At 38.6% G+C, this 21,305-nt stretch overlaps 1 protein-coding gene across 1 annotated transcript in view; it reads right to left on the bottom strand.

Annotated features, from left to right (window-relative positions):
* Positions 1-21,305, bottom strand: part of KCNQ1 (potassium voltage-gated channel subfamily Q member 1) — a gene marked incomplete at both ends in the record, with an annotated part of 351,244 nt that overhangs the window by 252,906 nt on the left and 77,033 nt on the right. Inside the window, 4 exons of the mRNA XM_080346267.1 lie at positions 2,921-3,061; positions 4,025-4,121; positions 5,105-5,183; positions 6,905-7,031. Of these exons, the coding sequence (XP_080202393.1) occupies positions 2,921-3,061; positions 4,025-4,121; positions 5,105-5,183; positions 6,905-7,031 (444 nt within the window). The remainder of the gene's footprint in view (positions 1-2,920; positions 3,062-4,024; positions 4,122-5,104; positions 5,184-6,904; positions 7,032-21,305) is intronic.

Raw genomic sequence — 21,305 nt, 5'->3', positions numbered from 1 at the left:
AGAGCCAATAACATTCCCTGAAGGTGGTCACCTTTGGCAGATTTGGTGAGAACATTTAGCATTTTAATTTTTTTAATATTTTTTTTAATTCTTGTTTTTATTGCACAGAATTTACACTAGGTCTTTAAAACTTTAAGTCTGGACATGAAGGGTAACATAAGCAGAGAAATTTTGAATACTTCCACTAGGTAGCTGAAAGATGCATCATGTTACTTGTATTTTACTTGCAAATATTAAACTTGCCTTTTGAAAGACGTACAGATATGCAGACATTGGCAGAATTACTTATAGAACATGTGCTGCATTCAAAACCAGCAATAACACAGACAAATCTTTATACCACAAGGTAACCTTAGGTTTCTTCAAAAAGCTCATAAACTTGAATGGCAAACAGCTACAGCCCAGACTTCTCAAAGGAAATTCAAATAAAGCCCAGGAGGCCAATTTACATATGGAAATGGAAAAGCAATATAGATTTATAAATAACAACAATGACAATGAAGAACATTTAATTAGAAGTTATGCACCCTATGGGTATGGCTATAGTCAAGAAAGCACAGTAATATAAAAGTACCCAATCCCAGATGCAGTTTAGTTGTGGTAACACAAACCTTTTATATGGTTTCCTTTATGCTATGCTGCATATTCTATTTGCTGCTGCCCAAAGAACCAGTATAGCAGTGCAGACATACACTCAGATAAAAAAAGTGCAATGGTGTAGAGTGAGAAAGGCAGTGTGCAAATGTTACCAAGTGCTTTTCTTTTAGAAATATTCTCTGCCACATAAGGTAAGTAGGTCCTGCAGCACTTTCAGAGAAGTGAGATCAGAGACAGCGCCAGACAGGAAGAATATTACAGTATCAAATCATCAGATATTGATGGACCTGAATCCATTTCAGTTTTGTTTTGCCAAATTCTTTTAGCAGTTAGCACTAGTATCTCCATATAGAGTAGAACTAGAACATTAAATTATATTCTTAATATTAAAGAAATTACATTTTTTGATTCATTGAATGCAGTATCACAGGTACAGTGGCATGCTGCAAAATAATAGAAGTTATAACAGAGAAAGAATATTATCATAATTAAATCTATTGATTAAATAAATTTGTTGTAATTAGAAAGACGAAATAACTGGCACGACTACTAACTGAGCGATAATTCTCTGAAAGGACAATATTTCAATATCCTGACAGATCGTATTGATTCTAAGTTAGGTTTTACTGTATTTTCAGTAAGCCAGTCTGGTCTGTCACATATTCAATTTTTAATGCCAACGCCAATGACAGCATGTGTTCTTAAATGTAGCCACATCTGCCATTGTTAATTACTGAATCATCTGACCCTTGTATCAGAAAATGTCACAATGACATTAAAGCTACTTGCCAGAAAGCCAATCCCTTGTGCCACACAGCGAGGTTTCTGATCCTCAGAGGGGCTGTATCTAACCATGGCAGACAGCAAGAGGGAAGGACTCTGCAGCAGATCTTAGTAGCAACCTAAAGAGAACCTCTTGGATTCAAAAAAGGCTACGTGAGTATTTCAGCACCAAGAGACCTGCAATAGACTTGCTCATCAATAAATCTTTCCTTCTTCAAACAGCAACTGTTACTGTTTGTAGGGAGAAGAGTGTATAAGCACACATGCATACAAAGGTTTATTAAAAATATTTATCAAAAAATATATTTTATTAGTAAAATAAAGGTCTTAGTCCTATCATTCTTGTAAGACTTGCCAGTAGTCTTATTTTTAAAGAAAAAAGAAACAAGGCCGTTTGTTTTAAAAAAAACAGAGAGAAGACTCTATAAGATCAGCACATTTTGAAAGTGCAAGCATGGAATCATTAGTGATGCCTATGCATTTTAAAGATCTGTAGCACTTAATGATGACAGTCTGTTATATTAAGCTACATACAATTAAAGCAGATTAAAAAAAAAAAAAAAAGTAATTGCTTAAATGTTAAAGGATAAGGAAAAACAGCTTCCAAAAACTACCTTTCTCTAAACTGTAATAGGAAAAGGAAATGGAAACAATTAAAGACAGGAAATCCCAGAACAGCACAGCCAAACTAATATTTGCATATCATGTGACAAAAGAGATGGAATTGTTACTAGAAGAAGCAACAAAATTAAAACGTTCACTAAAATATAAGCCCAGAATAGGGCTGCCAAACTAGTAAGTACATACAATAAACTAAAATAGGGAGACAACCACCACTAGCAACAGCAAGAAAGCAGAACTCTATTAGAAGAACTCCAGTTACATCTACAAAGTGTGGCAGCACCTCAGAGAAACCTGAGAAATCTCTGAACACAATGGTGTGTCAACATAGAACAGACAAATGTCACAAAAGGATACCAAGCAATGTAATAAATTTTAAAACAGTCCTGTGCCTGGATTTCTAAAATGTCTCAGATGCTCCTTGTTCTGGAATTAGTCCATTTTGAATAAAGAGGGAATTGTTGTCCCAGGCTGAACTGCAAACCATAGATACCTGTTTGTTTGTTTTCAAAATAAAGGACAGATAAAAAAGCCGAAACACATACACAAAAAAAGCCTCAGAACACTAGCCCTGATTTAGCAAGATTCTTACCACCTTAAAAGGTTGAACCTTACCATGAGAAAAGTAGCAAGTAGTAATTACTACAACAGAATGGAAGACAAGATAAATAAGAATGTGTCTCTACCTCTCATATACATAATTTGATCACTTTGAATCACATAACACTAAGAACACCAAATAAAACCACTGATCATCTACAGTGTTTTCTTAGTTCCATAGAACTACAAAACCAGGAATTGTACTGAAGCAAGAGGAGGTCATTTCAGTAGTGCTGTTCTAGCTCCATTCTTGTTTGAACTTTACTCCACACTTGAAGATGTTAAGTACTTCTAGTACACGTGAAATTGCTATACTTACTACTCCCCACCACAGGGCATCTGCATAGCTGCCAAACTCTGTTTCTCCAGAATCATTTACAGCATCTTTTTCAGCCAGGTACACAAAATACGAGGAAAAAATCAGGCCCAGAAATCCAATGTAGAGTGTAGTTATCAGTTCCTGCAAAGAGAATCAAAATAAGGGCATTATGATATTGTTGAGACACTTAAATTACCTATAATTGATGGTTTTTAAAAGATAAATGGAATAGAATAATGTAATTCCAGCAATTAATAAACATTGACACTGACTGTTGGCTATGCAAATTAACAAAAATCCACCGAGCTCAGCGGTAAAAGAATTTACACCATAGCTAATGACTTGGTTCAGCACATTTCGAACACAGTCAAAACAACCTCCTCACTTGCAAGCATAGAATCATTTTGGTTGGAAGAAACCCTGAAGATCATCAAGTCCAACCATAACCTAACTCTGGCACTAAACCATGTCCCTAAGAACATCTACATGTCTTTTAAACACCTCCAGGGATGGTGACTCCACCACTTCCCTGAGCAGCCTGTTCCAATGCCTGACAACACTTTCCATGAAGAAATTTTTCCTAATATCCAATCTAAACCTCCCCTGGCAACCTGAGGCCACTTCTCGTCCTATCATTTGCTACTCAGGAGAAGAGACCAACACCCTCCATGCTACAGCCTCCTTTCAGGTAGCTGTAGAGGTCTCCCATGAGTCTCTGTTTCTCCAGGCAATGACTCATTAACCTTTCGCTCACCAAAAAGCAATGAGGTAACTTCTTCAGACAGTGCTGCATTCAATACAACTTTGGAATTTAGATACATATTTTTAAAAATATTCACACTACTTTTCAGAAGTATCTTTTTTCTGTGGTTCAGTCCAACTACAAGACAAAAGTTTGCCAAATGGGAGGTGAATATTTTTCATCTTTTAGGAACTTTTTGTTCCTTGAACAAGGCAGAACAACCGCACTTTGTTAAAGTAAATGACTGCCTGCCTCCAAACTAAATATATTTAACACCATCATCATGTCTGCATACATGCTGTTCTGAATATAAGGAGTTTTGCATCAACTATTATGCTATTCCCCAGACTACTCAAACTTACTTGTCTGTGTATGAACACTACTGATCCCAACAGCCTCCACGTACCACCCTGACGGTCAACATGCAGCATTCGTAAAATCTGCAGAAAACGGATGCCCCTGGAACACAATTTTTAAATGAATGAAGAGACTAAAGATACAAGAGAAGAAACAGAGGCAGAGAAGGGAAGATTATCTCTTCCAAAAGACCGTTTTAAGAGAGAGACACAGCATTTTATGTTAGACTTTGCAGTCTGTCTCTCTCCATTCCATTCACCCATCTTCCATCCTGTTTGCTATGCTGACAGCATGGGGACATTGCACAATAAAAGGACAGGCCTTTGTACACATGGCTAGTAAGGGTAACTCAAGGACTTAGGAATTTTGGACACAAACTGAACACTCTAGAATCCATTCATCAACTCATATTTGACCTGTTCGCCAGGATGGGAAACAACGTACAAAAAACACCATACAGAAATGGCTAACTAAGGATCTGAACTCCTCATATTTGAGGAATTTCACAGGCAACTTGAACTAGACAGTCCAATAATATCTTAAAATATTCTTTTTATGAAAGTAACTGCAATCCTAGAGCATCGCTGCAGCTAGTGCGCAGAGCACAGTACATGGCCATGTACTCTCTCATTCAAGAAAACCAAGTGGTGTGACCTTCCTGAGCACAAGGTGGATTCAGTCTGTCAGGAATTCACAACCACTAACCCCAGGCATTTTATGAACAAACAGCTTGAAGACATCAGAGACACAAAGCATGAAAGAGTTGCTTTAAAACAGAGTCAAAAAAGTAAAATAGGATTTGGGTAGAACCCACCTAGTTGGCAAAAGGAGGTGGGGGTGTGTGCACCTCTATCTCCACCAGACATAAATACATTATGACCAAACACCACACACAAAATGTTTTTTCCCCTATGCTAACAGGATGATTGTTTCACGCCCATACATGATTGGTGATCTGCTCTGTTTGTCTGACTCCAAAGTCATGACTTGTTTTCTCCTGCAAAAATTGAAACAGGAGGTAAAAAAAGGGGAAAAAAAAAAAAAACACCTTGGGCAGACAGCACTATTTTATTGCATAGAATTACCTGATAGCTGAGGTTGCAAAGACTTGACCTTTAGAGCCCACACAAAGAACTATCATGGAAGCAACAACTACAATTAAATCTGGAAAACAAAAATCAATTGAAAAAATGAGTTATCAGCAATAATTCTGCAAGACTGTTACTAGAACCAATGCAAATATTACTTTAACAATTTGAACAGTCAACCCAAATTAAGATTTTTATTTATATCAAGAGATCTCTATTGTAACATATGAAAAAAATACAATTGTGTGATATGATAGAAAGGTTTTACTGGGATAGGTCCAAGATGGCCACATTCTAGATGAATGATGAGTTACATGAGTTACTGTAAAGCAGCCTGGAATCCTTATTATAATTAGCTATAATGCATTAGGAATTTCAGTAGTTTCTATCTGTTATCTTATTTTCACTGCTGTTTTAGACAGTATTTTATCCATTGAGAGAGGTTTGGGGGTTTATTTCATATAAGACAATTGCCTTACTATTATTTCATTTGTTCAGGTCTGATGAGGGAGAGAAAAATTGGAATTAGTTTATGAGTTTAATGTAGTTTAAGTCAGTCCTCACCCTAGGACTGTACTCTAAATCTCACTGCCCCAGGCCTAGTTAATTTTGGAAAGGATCTCTGCATTTTGGAGAACGAAACAGCGCTTGATACGTATCTGTGAAAGTGGAACTTTTTTTTTGCATTCCAATCTGAAATAAATTGGATGATGTTTCAGAACCCCTAGTGTTCTATGACTTACGAGAAATGGATTGTGGACAGAGTGCAAAGATGCAGTCAAAGCCATTTTATAGTTGCAGTCACATCTGAGATACAGTTGTTATTTATATATATGCACAGAGAAGCTAAACTAAACTATTTAATGGTTGTAAAAATGCCCAGGTACAAAATTTTGTAATTTATATTCAGCAAAACTGTAGCTAGTTTATGAAAAACTATACGCTCTACTCAACAACAAAGTTCTGAGTAGTGGAAAAAACTATGTCATGGAACAAGAATTACTATGCTTGTATAACAATACTTCTCTTCCAAAATCTGGTTTGTTTAATCCATCTATATTTTAAGTGCTTCAGGACAAGGGTCTTTACATATTTCCCTTAATACTGGCTAATGAAATACAGACTGATTTTGGATTATTATGTTTCTTTCAGTGAAATTATTAAATGTATGACAAGCATTCTAAAAAAAACCTCATGGCTTGTGACATATATGAAATATATGAGTGTCATTTCTAAGAACACTGAAATCACATTAGGAAGCCAACTGCAGTGAACATCAAGGGCAATCAGGTGCCAAGTTCCAAATGCATCACTGAAAAAACATATTTTAATCCAATAGCTACACAAAGTAACTACAGGGCATCTATCATGTTCCACTATGCAGTATATAGCTCAATTAGAGTGCAAAATAAATGCATAATAAATTATTCAAATGACTGCTGGGAAAAAGAAAGGTCATTCAGTATCTTCAAAAAATACAGTTGTAGCTATTGTAGTGTCTGGGATTCTGAGGTCACAGGAGACAGGACTAGGGCCAAGACTTATTTCTGGCAAAGCTTCAGATCACTTGTGAAAAGAAAACACTCTGCTCTTCTGGAAAAACAAATCAAGCTACATTTGTTCTCAGATGACAGTGCCATGGATTCCTGAAAGGAAATTCAGATCCACATTTACTCTAATGACAAGAGCTCTTGCCCTAACTTGGCTTCAAGTACTACAGAAATTCCACTTCTCAGAACTTTCAAGGACAAGTTTTACTCATTGTTTACATCAACTCTGCAAGCTGTACATACTCACCAATGATTGAAATAGGCTTCCTAGCAAAACGAAGCCTTCCCCATACTCCAACATATTTACTGCGGCATCCTGCTGACCATAACCGAACCACGTATTCTGTTCCAAAGAATACCACTAATACAATTTCCTAAAAGAAACAAGACAGGGAACTAGGTTAATTTTCTATTGCGTGTCTTCCATCTTTTTTCAGAATGTAATTAAAAAAAATGCTAAAATAAAATGTAAACTTTGGAAGGTAAGAAATAAAATATACCAAAAATATCTAAAGTAACATAGGAAAACCTGTAAGAGTAAAGAAAGAAAAGATTAAGAGCAAGTTTAAATACTTTAATTGCATGCAGTTTGGCTTGTCTACACGTACTAAAATTGAAAACCATTCTGTGTGATTCACTTGGTTTAATTCAAACAAAAGGTTTCCTGACAGAGCCAAAGAAAACAAGCAGAGTCTGTACTCAGAAGATGAGTATTTTGCTAGCGTATTTCATTTCAGGAAGAGGTGTGCTTCACATTCCATTTACCGTATCAGCTTAGCCTCCCTCTTATTTATACTTTTTTCATCTTCCTTTAATCTCACATGGACTGAAAGAAGATTTCCAGTACCCGTTACCGCCACGTCAGTCTCCAGGTGCACTGAAAACACAGCAAGATCTCAAGCATGCCTGTCCTACCCTCTTGTCAACAATTAGAGACTTCAGCAGAAACATAAGTCGAGTCCTGAAACACCACCAGTATCAAGCTACATGTTAACCACAGACCTACGCTAAAGTATGACTTTGGAAATGCCTACAAAGAGACAGATGTCAGAGGCATCTGACATTCTTGTTGATTAGACAGAGGTACAATTATGTCCATTTTGGAACTTGTTCGATGTGCAGCTAAACCTTGCTGTTCTACAGACCAGCTGAGCACTGCACACCCAGCGTAGTGTCCTCAAGTATCAGGGAGCTGCAATATCTCCTTGTTGCCCAACTTGATTAATAACTGGTCATATTCTCTACCAGAGCCAACAGCAAAACCTACTGATGGGAACGCTAACAGTGGCTTCTCATCAAAAACAAACACCACATGGTATATGGAAAGAATAAAGCAAAGAAACCAGTCATAAGGTATCACAGTTACATAGGACAATTCAGATTAAGAGAATAAACTGCTTATTTCATAGAGTGGTTTAATATAAAGAGCTACTACAGAGAAGGTGACACACTGCTGAACATTTTATCCAGTCTCTTCACGTGTCTGCATGGTTCACTGCTGTTTTTCATAACAGACTGGCAAATGGGACTCAAGATGGTACCTATGGTTATTTTCTAAATTAACTGAAATAACCAGGATACAAACCTAGCCCAGTCAAGATAAATGGGATCCATATTATTAGCTTCAAAAATGCATGAGACATTGCCTGAATACTGAGGAAAATAATAGGCCTGTATACAGCAAAAAAAGGGAAAAAAAAATGTCATGCATCAGTTGACTTTGCTATAATTTCTGTGGCTCTAAAACACCAGCCTTCTGGTGGCCTAACAAACTGTTCATCTCATGGCACTACAGTGTTGAAGTTCAACTCCATGACACTTCTAGGAAAGCCAGGAGAACATTAGCCAGGACTTGTTCCATTAGTTTTCACAATCTCATAAGCTGTGTAAGATGTCAGATGCAGCAGAACAGCTATCGCAATTGTTTAGAGTCACTTGTATTCCAGTTAGATTTTCAAGATACACTGAAACTGTCCAGAGCATTGGTTGTAATAAACATGAAGGCAAGACACTTCAACCCAGCCAAGAATCTTTACTACAGCTTCATTCTGAAAGGATCCACCAGAAGCCTTCATTTTTTTTATTTGGACTATTAGTAAATATTTTTAAATAAAATAAAGCCATAATAAATGTCATAAATCTAAAGAAACAGCATTTGCAGCAGACACTTTAAACCTGTGTCTTATGAAGGAAACTTTGAACACAAATTAAAATTCCCCTTTGCCCAGTTTCACCTTATGTCATTTACAAACCTAGAGTGAATAGCAAAATTATGAGCACTGCTTTACATGAGGTGCTGTTGATTTGTCAAAGCAAAATTAAGCATCAGAGGCCATATTTTCTAGGCAGCTGGTCATACTCGTTTCGCAGCCTTGGTCAATAAACTCTAATATCCAAATACTCTTCTGTATGCAGAAGGCTAGTACATGTCCCTTCATCACTGCCACAGAGGAAACTCCCTTAACAAAATACAATAGCAACCATACAGGGAGCAAAAACTCTCCTTCATTCAAAATAACTAATTTGAGGAAGGGATGTATGGCCTCATATCATATGTGACAGCACAGATACTGTTCAGATATCCCTAAAAGGCATTCACCAGAAGCAAAACAAAGCATTACCTTGGTAGGCAAAGAAAAATCCAAGGAAAAGTTAATGTTTTAGCACAATGAAACCACAAACAGCACTCTGAGCAGGCACCGTGGCCTTGTCAGGATCACAGTTTCAGTTTTATAGCAAGAAGGCAGGAAGTGAAAGCCCGGATTGTGCTTTAAGGCAGCGTGTATTCTCTGCATAGGGCATTTGCATCGGAGTTGCGCGCCTATGTTTTCTAAAGGCCGTCCCTGGTTCATTGGTAAGAGGCACAACGGCAAGTATGCAAATGGGGGCTGTGCCCAAGACAATGCGACAGCCATGCAGTCAATGGTTACTGTCACCCAGCGCTTTGCGTGACATGCAGACAAGCTCAGAGAACACTGATTGTCCTATAGACTCCGATGACTGGAGGGAACGACCAGTCGGCTTACACCAAGACACATTTTTCACTCCTGACGTTTTGATAAAGGCTTATTGACCTAAATGAGACCCAAGTTATTCAGGGAACATCGGGGGTGAAAGTGCACAAGCTGTTCTTCATGGTCATACACAAAAACTCCAGGTATCCATTAGCAACTGGCAAATTCCCCCTCCCCTACCCGAGGCTGTGCGACAAACAGAAGTGTTTTTAATATCTTGCATTGCATAAGTCTAATAAGTAGTCTCCTGGGGATGGGGGAGGCTGACAAATTTATGTTGATACACGCTTATATTAGCGGCCAGAAACTTGCAGACAACAAGGAGAAAGTACATTAGAAAATTATGTCTCCTGAGCTACTAAAATATTGCCTATATTTTCCCATTTAACAGTTTAACATAAAACTTTACATTAACTAGAAGGATGCCAACCTGACCGTTAGTTCATTTATGCTGGTGATAAATTGGGCTAATCCCATTTAACAGGAGTTACCCTGGCAGACAGCAGCAAAGCCTCACACCAAAGAATTTCAGCAAATCTGAGTTCTAACACAAATTCATTTGGTCCACTGTTTCTTTGATACTTTCTCCCAAAGTGTACCTATTAAGTACACTGTATGAAAGGTTGTGTTTCTCACAATGAATCAGCTAGGCTGGAACATGGCTTAGAGAAGGCAACATAGGAAAACAGAAGGATAAAGTGCTGAGCAGACAGAGAAAAAGTAAAGAAAGAGTGAAAGAAAAAACAAAGCAACATTCAGCATAAGGGGAAAAAAATATAGAGCAAATAACTGCTTGTTAGACACTAGTAGGAATGAGAATTAAAGCCCAGTGGAGAAGTTTTCTTGGTTAAAATTATGGACAGACAAGAACTGCACTGTGTTAAGACCTACTCAACCCTATGTAACTTAATTGTGATCTCTCTCTACCAGGTGAAAACAGAAATACAACACTGAGATAAAACACTTATACTGACATGGTAAAAAGAGCCCTCTGAGATCTAAGTTGTGTACCTTCACACTGTGGGTGTACAGAAGCCTTCTTGCTTAAAAGGAGAGACTTTGGTCTTTTAATTATTGATTTGTACATGGTACCCTCACTTTTGCCATCCTTCCTGCTCAGCCCAGGCATATGCTTAATGCTGTATCATCATATCTTCTCAGCCACATAATCCCAACACAGCTAAGTACCAGAGGAACTCCGGATAAAAAGGTAAAGAACATGAGATACACATGTAGGTCACCTATCAGTGTCAGTAACTCTCCAGCCGTGTAACTTCTCGTAGGTAAATTCACAACACTTTCAACAAAAAGGAACAGGTAGACATGACTAGTGTAACAAGCCTTAGGCATTTCTACCGTGGCACAGTGCTTGGTGAACCTACAATAGATCTCCAGGCAGACATTTAGCAGATGCCAGGGAATGAAATGTTTCTCATAAAGACCAGCAAAGGAGCCTGAGTTCTCACTGGTGCATTGGTGCAGGAGTGGGGTCAGCTTGTGGGATCTATTTCAGAAGTCGCACAACAGTTTTTTCCATGCATCTCACTACTCACTTTCACAATTTTGACACAGAAATAGAAGCACGTTGATCAGGTACTACATGAACAGCTTTGGGAATTGCCTCAAGTATAATGAAAGAGCCATCCAAACAAAGAAATCATCCTCAGCCCGGGACAGGTATGTCATAACTTAATCATCTTGCTAAAGTACAGCTCTTGTCAACGGACGAAGGAACTTAGGCAGGATCCATAATAACACAGTCCCCTGACAAACATACCTATACTACCTATCATAACAGCCCATATCTCCACAGTTCCCATGGATTAATCACAGTTTCATAATAAGCCCACACAAGGAATACACAGAGTAGGGCTCAAAGAACAACTGTGATGAAAGCCCATGTATGAAGTTTAACTTACACTGAAGAACTGGACATGCTATGTGTAAGGACACTTTAACAACTGCCTTCACAAACTTCAGAATGCCATTAGGCAAAAGAACGAGAAAGTCCCATCAGAGGACAACACGGAAAAGTTACTTATTTAAAGGACTGTAACTGAAATGAAGGAGGAACCAGACTTGATCAGCTGTGTGACTGGAGAGTCAGATTGATAAAAACAAATACACACAAGTATATTAGCAAAATGAATATCTGTTTTATTTTGCTAATAAACACAGCTTGAAAAGCCCTTCTTTTACCACTGAATTGGAAGAGCTACAATACAATGTTGGAAGGCACCCAACATCCACACTACGAGATAATGTGCAGTAGCAACTCCAAAAGGAAGGAAAGAGTCCCTAAACTTGGCTGAAGATTTTTTTAAGCAATTAGACAGATTAATAGGTTGGGGGAAAAAACCCACAACAAAACCCTGACATAGAGTGGATCACGACACCGTAACAACAGCTATTTAACAGATAAAGAAATTGTCTCTGGAGGTTGAGAAATCATTTGCATAGAGAATACATTTGCCAAGGCTCTGCCTGCAGACCTCAAAGCTGTAACTGGTCATGGAGCATCACATAAGTCCATGCAGCCATTTGATGTGAGAGTATTAGATTAGGTTATGTGAAACCTGTTATGAATAAGAATGCCTCTACTCTGAGTCTAGATTTCTTTCAATGAACTCCATAAGCATAAGAGGTAAAATACTCGTTTTAGAACAGAGGCACAGCATATCATTATGTTATGTTGATCGGATACTGAAAACCAAAAATCAAAGACAACATACAATTTATTCCATCTACCATAGAGACGACTGTCATGAGAGAAAAGGGAGATAACAAGCACAAGAAAACAAGAGGCACTAATAAGGAGGTTGACTTTATGCTTCATGAGCACACGCTTCTTGTACTGTAAGAATTTCCTCCCACCCCAACATTTTACTGGGAATGTGACTCCTACCCATTTCTGCCTTATCACAAGCTCTATTACTTTATCGTCATTGGACGGATCAACCACATTATTCCCATGACTATTTGAAATCTGCCTTATTTCAGATTCTAGCTTTAAGGACGATTCTAGCTTTAAGGATGAATTCCTTTAAATGAGGAAATAAGCTCTCCCATAGTTTATATAGGGATTGCATGCCAACCAGCATTACCTCGGCTGTAAGATTCCTGTGGCACTATTGCACCAATAACTATTTGGGAGTCAAGGCAACACAAGAGCTCTGCCACAGACCTACTGTGCCAACAGGAAAGTGGAGCAGTAACCTCTTTGCAATCTCAGGCAGCAGTAGTGGAGCAAGGACACTACTAAAAGTTTCATTCGGAAGCTGTGACAAGGAGGACTCTGAAGGAGCCAAGAGAGGGGACAAGAGATCTGCTGATGCTAAAGCAAAGTGATGAATGGGGCACTTGCCATCAACCAAGGACTGTGGAGCTGGACTGGGCAACACAGAAACAGGCTCAGCATTTTCACGAGCAGGGACGCACCATACCCTCTACTGCCATGGAAAGGTCAAAAAGAGCAAGAATGTGTCTCACACGTGGGGCAATAGTTTGCATTTACATTCAGAGAAGGGCAGCATGCAGAAACTGAACCAGGCTACAAGTTAGTTCAGAGAGAGCTGGGGTCCCCTTCCCAGCACACTGTTCACCTGACACATAAGGGCTCGCAAAATGCCTCAGACAGCACTTGTGTACAGCCCCAGCAGGGTATGCAAATCAACAGCAGCGAAGGCAACTGTTTCTTTTAATCTCGCTCACTTTGTATAGAGAGGCCCCTCTTTGTTCTGTTGAGAAAGGCAGGATTTTTTCCTGAAAGCTGTACTGTGTTTTCTAAGATACACAGAACAGCAAAATCAAATGGCCTAGGCAAACATACAGACACCAAGCTCAATGAAGTAAAAATTCCAATTTGATGAAGTACTGATGATAAATAAAAAGATAAATGGTTTTTCATATTTCTAAACTCTTACTGAGCAACAGCAAGTGCCAAAAGTGCTATTTAGGATTGGGGATTTTTCTCCCCCTACTTAATCTCCTCACTTCCAAAGACCTTGTAAATTGCATCTTTTCAAGTGAAAAATAATAATACCTTTTAAAAATATGTTTCAAGCCAGAACACTTGGTGTTCTTTCCTTTCAAAAGCCTAGTATCATTTGCTAAAATTATTTCTCAAGCATATTTGGGACCAAATGATTAACTAGACAACAGAAAACAAAAAGCATGGTATCAGCATCACATTTCTATCTTCAAAGGCTCAAAATTAATCCTAGGAAGTTACTGGACATCATTAAAGTCCTCTTATTAATGTTTTTAATTAAGATGAAATAATATTTACATGTTAATGTTCTGACAAAAAGAGATGCCTACTAGGAGACAGACTTAGAATAGTTGATTGTGCTGAAGCTTTTCTGTTTTCCTTTAACCGGTGCCAAGAGCACAGAACAATAGCATTGGGACCAATAAAGAATACTACTGGGCTTCAATTTTGGGTTGAGTTTTTCCAAAGGCTCCAAGCAACTAAATCCTATTGAATTTCAATAGGAGTCAGACACCTAATTCCCTTAGGTGCATTTAAAAAGCCTTCAATTGATTTCCTTAACTCTCTTCTCGCTAGAGGTTTCAGCCAAAACCAAACGCAGGGAGTTGAAATTTAGCCACTGACTACAAAAGGCCTCAGATGTCAGCAGAGTAACTTTGCACACTGTCCTGGTTTCAGCTGGGAGAGAGTTGATTTTCTTCCTAGTAGCCAGTATAGTGCTGTGTTTTGGATTTACAATGAGAACAACGTCAATAACACACTGATGTTTTAGTTGTTGTTAAGTAGTCGAGAACTTTTCAGCTTCTCACACAGTGCCAGGTGCACAGCCAGGACAGCTGACCCAAAGTGGCCAAAGGGATATTCCATACTGTATGACACCATGCTCATTATATATTTAGTGGGAGAAAGAAGGGAATGGAGGATGTTCAGAGTTACGGTGTTTGTCTTCCCAAGTAACCGTTAGGTGTGATGGAGCCCAGCTTTCCTGGAGATGGTTGAACACCTGCCTGCCGAGGGAAGTGGTAAATGAATTCCCTGTTTTCCTTTACCTATTTAGCTGCCTTTATCTCAGCCCATGAGTTTACTCTTCTGATTCTCTCCCCCATCACACCAGGGGGAGCGAGCGAGCGGCTGTGTGGTGCTTAGTCATGGGCTGGTGGTAACCCAGGACACACGTGAAGGTCTCAGAGCACAGCTGCATTAGAACAACTTTCCTCACCCATCACCCCTGCACAAGTCTCTTCCTAATGCAGTTTTCTTTAGCTTTTGAGCTTAGTTGCTGATGATATCCACCAGGAATTTACAGAATCTAAGCTGGGCTTGCACATTTAGTTTACAATACTTGTTTTACTGTGGAGTTCTCCCCAGCACAAAGTATGCTAAAGAACTAGACTTTATACAGAAAGTAGTGAGCAAGAGAAAGGAAGTGTCAACATGCTAACATTGGTCAAAAATGATTAAAAAAAACATACTCCTTTCTGTTTATTTCATGAACCTCTTATTCAGGGCTTCATAAAAATCTCAAGAAGGAATTCTTACAGGAATTCTCCTTCAAAGTGAAAAAAGCTCTGGCTCCTACCCAGTGCAGCATATGCTTAATTTTATATCTCACTGAATTCAAAAGAACTATTCACCTACTTAAGATTAAGCACACATACACAGTTCACAGAGATGCAGACTCATTCATTAGTACATACAACATGGCAATACAAGTAGAAAGGAACTGTTGCAGACCATTTAAAAAAAAATTCAGTCTAAGCCAAGCAGTCTATATTTTTATGTTACAAAGAACTTTTCATATTTACACTATTTATACAGTGGCTACTTTCCCTGATCTGATTATTTTTACCCTGTCAAGTATCTTATTGCATGCTTTTTATCAAATAACGTTCCTCACTCATTTTTAATAAAGCTATTTCATATCCACTGTGTCCTATATTGAGCAGTTCATAAATCTTCCCTTTACTCCACAGCTACCATGGAATTTCTTGGGGGATTTCACGAAGAGACTGTATATGCCTGGTGTTTTCCAGCTCTAAATGACAGGGCAATAAAAGCTATTGGGTCTTCCAGCAAACTGTGTTTCTCTTATTCCCTTAGACTATCACTGTTACAACACTATTCCTTTCAGAGAAAAAATAAATACTATAGGGTATCTCTTACCTGAAAGCAGAACCACACAACAGAAGAAACCAGCCATTATCAGCCCAGCTTAACCTGCAATAGCTTCACTTTGTGTACTTAAAAGGGAATGTGATGGTAGATGTGATGGCCAAGGTCTGGTCATCTGCCATACAGTTTGGTAACAGCAACACTTGAAATCTACTGGTTTCAAACATACTAGTGTACTTTTTTGCTTGAGGACACACTGTGATAGCAGCCAGGAAGCAAAAATACATTTTAAAACATAAGTTAGAGAGATAACTGATGAAAAAATATTTTTGTTCTACTGGTTTTGAAAAGTGGAAAATAACTTTTAGTTTTATGTGAATATTCATTTTTCCTCCTTACTCATCTCTCTTTATTAGAAAAGGGCAAACGAAAAGAGGAAAAGGTCTGGTAAGGAGGGGAAGCTATAAACATCTAGTCTTCCATTACCTTTTACATTAAATCAATGTTTGCTCTTGAAAAATGGTGTTTTTCAACAGTCATATTTTACACAAACTTCAGGCAGGTTTCACTTTATATTTAAATTGTAGTGCTTTTTTTTCTTTTATTGTGTAGAGTTTTTAAACACAAGATACATGTCTACAGAATAATCTGCAGATTTAAGGCATGAAAGGGAATACATTTTCTACTTCATTATAAAAAGAACTACATGAACTTATGAAACAAGGACTGTAAGAAAATAAGCTTTGGTGGAATTAGTTTTCCTTTTTAATTGTTTCTCTTGCCCTTTATGGTCACCAAGTGACCAAGGGCACCTCCATTCCCACTCTGCCATAAACCTGACCTCTGCAGCTTTACTAGTTCTTTGAGAGTCTTGCTCCTCCAAAGTTGACAGCACTGCATTTGCACCATCTTAACATTACCCACAGCCCAGGTATTCTGACCTACGAAGATCTCCCAACTTAAGGGCACTATCCTGAGTCCAAACAAAGAAGAAAACATGCTTGCAGGCTGCAGCAATGCCTCTCTTTGTTCCCTGTGTAGGCAAGAGTCAGGAAGACTGAACGGAGAGATCAGAGCCTGACTTGCTGTTCAGCTACAGGTTTCCCATAGGTCTTTGATTGAACCACATACAGCCTTTAACTCCATTCCAAAGCAGTGAAACCAACTACTCTCACCACCCTCTCTCACACAAATGCACCAAGACACTGAGATGATAGCACTGTGGATGGAAGTACAGCTGGATATGCACAGTGACATCATGAGGCCCCCATATCTAAATCCCATGAGCTATTTGAACAACTTGCTCCTGCAAAAGCAAGTACAGAGTATGCCAAAGGGGAACTCTTTCTAGTGAAGTTCTAACTTCTTACCTCTCTTGTGTAGACAAGACATCCCCCTGCCAGCCCAGCCCTCCCTCCAAGAAGGGAGTTACAAAATGGTACTGCGTGCTAGACAGCCTTGCTTCAGGATTCTCAGCTCAACCCTTCCAGCTCCTCAATCCTCAATGCCGTTTCCAGCTTCACAGGAACCTCTCTGGGATATGCTATGTGTTCTGCAAGTAAGACATTTCCAGAAGAGAGGTCACCAAAAGTGAGACATTATCTCAACTTCCACATATACTCATGACATCCTCTTTTTCTAGAAGGACCATGTTTTCAAAATTCATCCTCCAAAGGTAAGATTTCTGGCCTGAGCAATGACCATGCTTTTCAGTTAACTGTTTAGCAAGAACTACATCTTAAATGGACTCACACTGGTTCAACCACCTCCAGATAACAAAGGGAAAAAGAAGATTTTCTTTTTCCCCAGATGGACAGGACAGCAGTGCAGGATGGAGTCGTCAAGTTCTGAAACAAAATCCTATGTGGTTAGAAGTGGGGCATTCCTTTCACACACCTGGGCAACCACCGCTCAGTTACCGGTATCAGGCTGAGCGTCGATAAGAGTTCAAGTGCCATATTTCTGTTTGACACTACCATAAACACAACCTGCTTTTGCCTCAACATATTTGAGCTCTCTCCCAGGGCTGCTCCAGGGAATACACATCACGCTCTTCCACACAGCTGCAAAAACAGTCACACACTAAACCTGTAGTCCAGGCACTTAATACTCCTCACAGGAAGACACATGTGCTAGTTTAAGCAAATAAAAAACCTCTCAGATGCCATATGTACACAGTCCATTCAGTCAGCATTTTACGTTTGCCTCCAAAATTTGTAAAGGAGGAGAGGAGAATTATTTGACATGCAAAATAAACCTAACCGAAGGCAACAAAGTCAGCATTTTCAGCTAAGTGCCAAATACATTCCACATACTGAAGGAAAGTAGTTTCCTCCCGGTGCCAATTTCCTGCGTCTGTTCCAATCAGTGAGCATTACACAGTTGCCACTATCATTCAGCGCATCAGGATTACAGCATACCAAAATTGGAAGTTAATTTATATCAACCAAAGCACATGAGTAACTCAGTCCAAACTCTCCTTAGAGCTTTGATAATGTTCCAAACGGACCAAACGTAACCTACATTTGCAAAATGAAGATATAAGCCAAATCTCTCTGAAGTTGCATACACCATTAACCAAGCTACCGTTATGTGCAAAGACTTATATTTTTACTTGGATTCATGTTTCTTTCAGTTTTGGGTCCAACATAAATAAATGGTGCAACAGAGGCAGCTCTTTGCAGAATTCAAAGTTACGAAAGGAGAACTCCAGCTTTGTGAAACTCCCTTCACTCACTATCACCTTTCCCCTGCTCCCTTTACAAATAAAGGACAAGTGCACTATTCATTGCTGGAAGAAAAAATTCTTAGAAAAGCCATGGCCTTCTCAGTGGCAGCTGGTCTGAGCTTCAAGATATCAAATATCTCAGGAAACTAACAGGCATTATAAGGAATGAATTTAACAAAAGAAAACCCAAACTGATATTTGGCAGAACTCAGCAACACTGTACTCCAAAACTCTTTGGAAAAGGAGAGACCTTATAAAAGCAATGCCTAGGACATGTCAAGAGTCAACTAAAAGCTCTGCAGCAGTACACAGGCTGCAGCTGATAGAGCAAATAAAAGACACCCAGTCAGAAGATTCTCCTCTGTGGAATGGTACTTGAAGAGGGAAAAACTACCGCAATTTAAAGGAAGGAGCACAAGGAACATGGTTTAGAGACAGAGGAGCCTTTCCTGTGCTGAAATACTGGGCAATGCAGGATAGATTTAGAGTCCACTTTGAAGTATTTGTTATTAGAAGAACCAAAGCACTGGTTATGTTTTCGAAATGTATTAACATATCAGAACATCCAACTGGTACCAGTGCAGCGGGACTTTTTGTTATTGCATTACTATTGCACTGATTTTTCTAAAGCTTGAGGCACATCCACTCTTCATGTGAGCTGTACTTCCCGGTGATTCATGGTACAGTGTTTTCTAGGAATACTTGAACTTTCTAGGACTATCTCTTTGATTTGAGATTTACTGTTACCTAAATTAGTAGTTAAACTAAACACATCTTTGCAAGTGTCCAATTTCCAAACATTTTTCCCAATATCTTCTGTGATAAAGCAAATGGCAGTCTTACTCCACAGCTAGACAAATTCCGTCAGTAATTACACGTATTTTTTTAATGTCAAAAGATCATCCATTTTTTCAGTCCTCCCTTTACATCATCTCTGCAGTTCACAATAGTCAGTTCCAAAAAAGCTGTTTTTCATATGCCTGTCCTGCTTAAGCCTCTCAAGATCCCATTCTGTCATATGTGATTTTAATAAAAACTCCAAGTCTAGTCTGGACAACAAAGGTCTTACTGCCAAACAAGGGAGCTAAGATTACCCACTGCACCAAAGATGTTCATTCCACCCAAAAAATACTTGTTCAGCAACAGCGGAACTAGTAAGAACTGAAAATCATATCAGTTGTCTTAACAGAAATAAAGTAAGCAAGAGGTTACATTAAAGAAAGGTGACTCCTTGCTTTAAAGCAGGGGTGTCAAACTCATTTTCACCAGGGGCCACATCAGCCTTGTGGTTGCCTTCGGAGGGCCAAATGTAATTTTAGGACAGTTACATTTATACATGTATAATACATATACATGTAGTGCACATACTACTCCTACATTATTTATACAGTCCTAAAATTACATTTGGACCTTTAAAGGCAACCGCAAGACTGATGTGGCCCCTGGTGAAAATGAGTTTGACACCCCTGTTTTAAAGCTACTCAACCCTATTTACTAACCCAATATGCAAGCCACCACTCTATGTAGCAAACAACTGAAATATCAGACATTTTTTGTTATTACTGAGAGGTGATAATGTTATTTACAATGTAAAGCACTATTTTAAAGCAATATTTTCTGAGTATGCAAAATAAATAATTACCACACTAAGTTCTTTTCTAGGAATAAGAGGGAGGAGGTAAAAAAGGAAGCTCTGATACACAACAACCAAATACCGACGCATGAATAGTGCATGTAAAGAGATTGGGTTACATCCTTTTTTTTAATGGCTTTACAAAAGAAATAATATCTCAAGTGGCCAAGTCATATAGAAATGATCAATTGTCAAACTGCTGGCCTTACAGATCTTCCAGAAGGAAGAAGCTACTTAAACTGCTGTTCAGTTTGGAGAGTTTTCTAGTTTTCTTAAAGCATCAGTGAAGGTGGCTAAAGTACTGAAGCCGGGTCAGAAGCCTGTCCTCCTCTGCTGAAGGAAGCAAGGCAGCAAAACCAAACTCACCCATTTGGCGAGTGGATGAGACAAGTGGGTCTGTCATGCTTGGATACTAAAAAATACTTTAATGACAACTTCATGTTTCCCCTCTCATAAACACATAACACATTGCACATCTAACTTTGTACAGAAGTGTCAATTGCTAATACTGTTCAGTGTGTAATTAATAACAATTACATTACATTAGAAAAGCATATAAGGGACTGGGTTTTTGTTCAATGTGCATTTCTTCATCAGCTGGATGGCCAAAGAAAACCTACCAGACATGCAAGTATGGTACAGCTGTGTCCCATAACTGGGTATTTGAATATTTATAAACTATTGCACTTGGGACACTAAGGCTGGTGATATGACTGCATGTTTTAATAAGTCAATCAATAAAGCTTTCCTCATTAGAAATCTGACCCTAGCATGTTATATCTGAGAATTCTGTTATCATGAACTATATTACTTGTCCCAAATGGCATACTGTTAAAGCCAGAAATGTTGTGCCTATTTAAACAGTATGTTTTATGGTATTCAGAAAGTGGCAAAAACTCTCTGCTAATACTATCTGTGGTTTCACACCTTTTGAATAATAGTAATGAATATTTCACGCTATGGAGACATGAAGGCTGTTCATGTTGCACGCTAAATCACCCTGAAGAACACTATGAAAGCTGTCTTCTTAAACACTTTGCCCATAGCCTGTACATAATCCACATTCTCTCTTAAATGAATTTGATCATTTTTTTATGTTTAGGAAGACAGTAAACAATGGTGGTTGTAAAATAAGCAATCAGTGCAGCACCGAGTAGTTACCACCACGCA

Source organism: Nesoenas mayeri (assembly GCF_963082525.1).
Source record: "Nesoenas mayeri genome assembly, chromosome: 5".
NCBI lineage: Eukaryota > Metazoa > Chordata > Aves > Columbiformes > Columbidae > Nesoenas > Nesoenas mayeri.
Note: the sequence above shows the minus strand (reverse complement) of the source record. Positions and strands in the feature narration are given on the sequence as shown.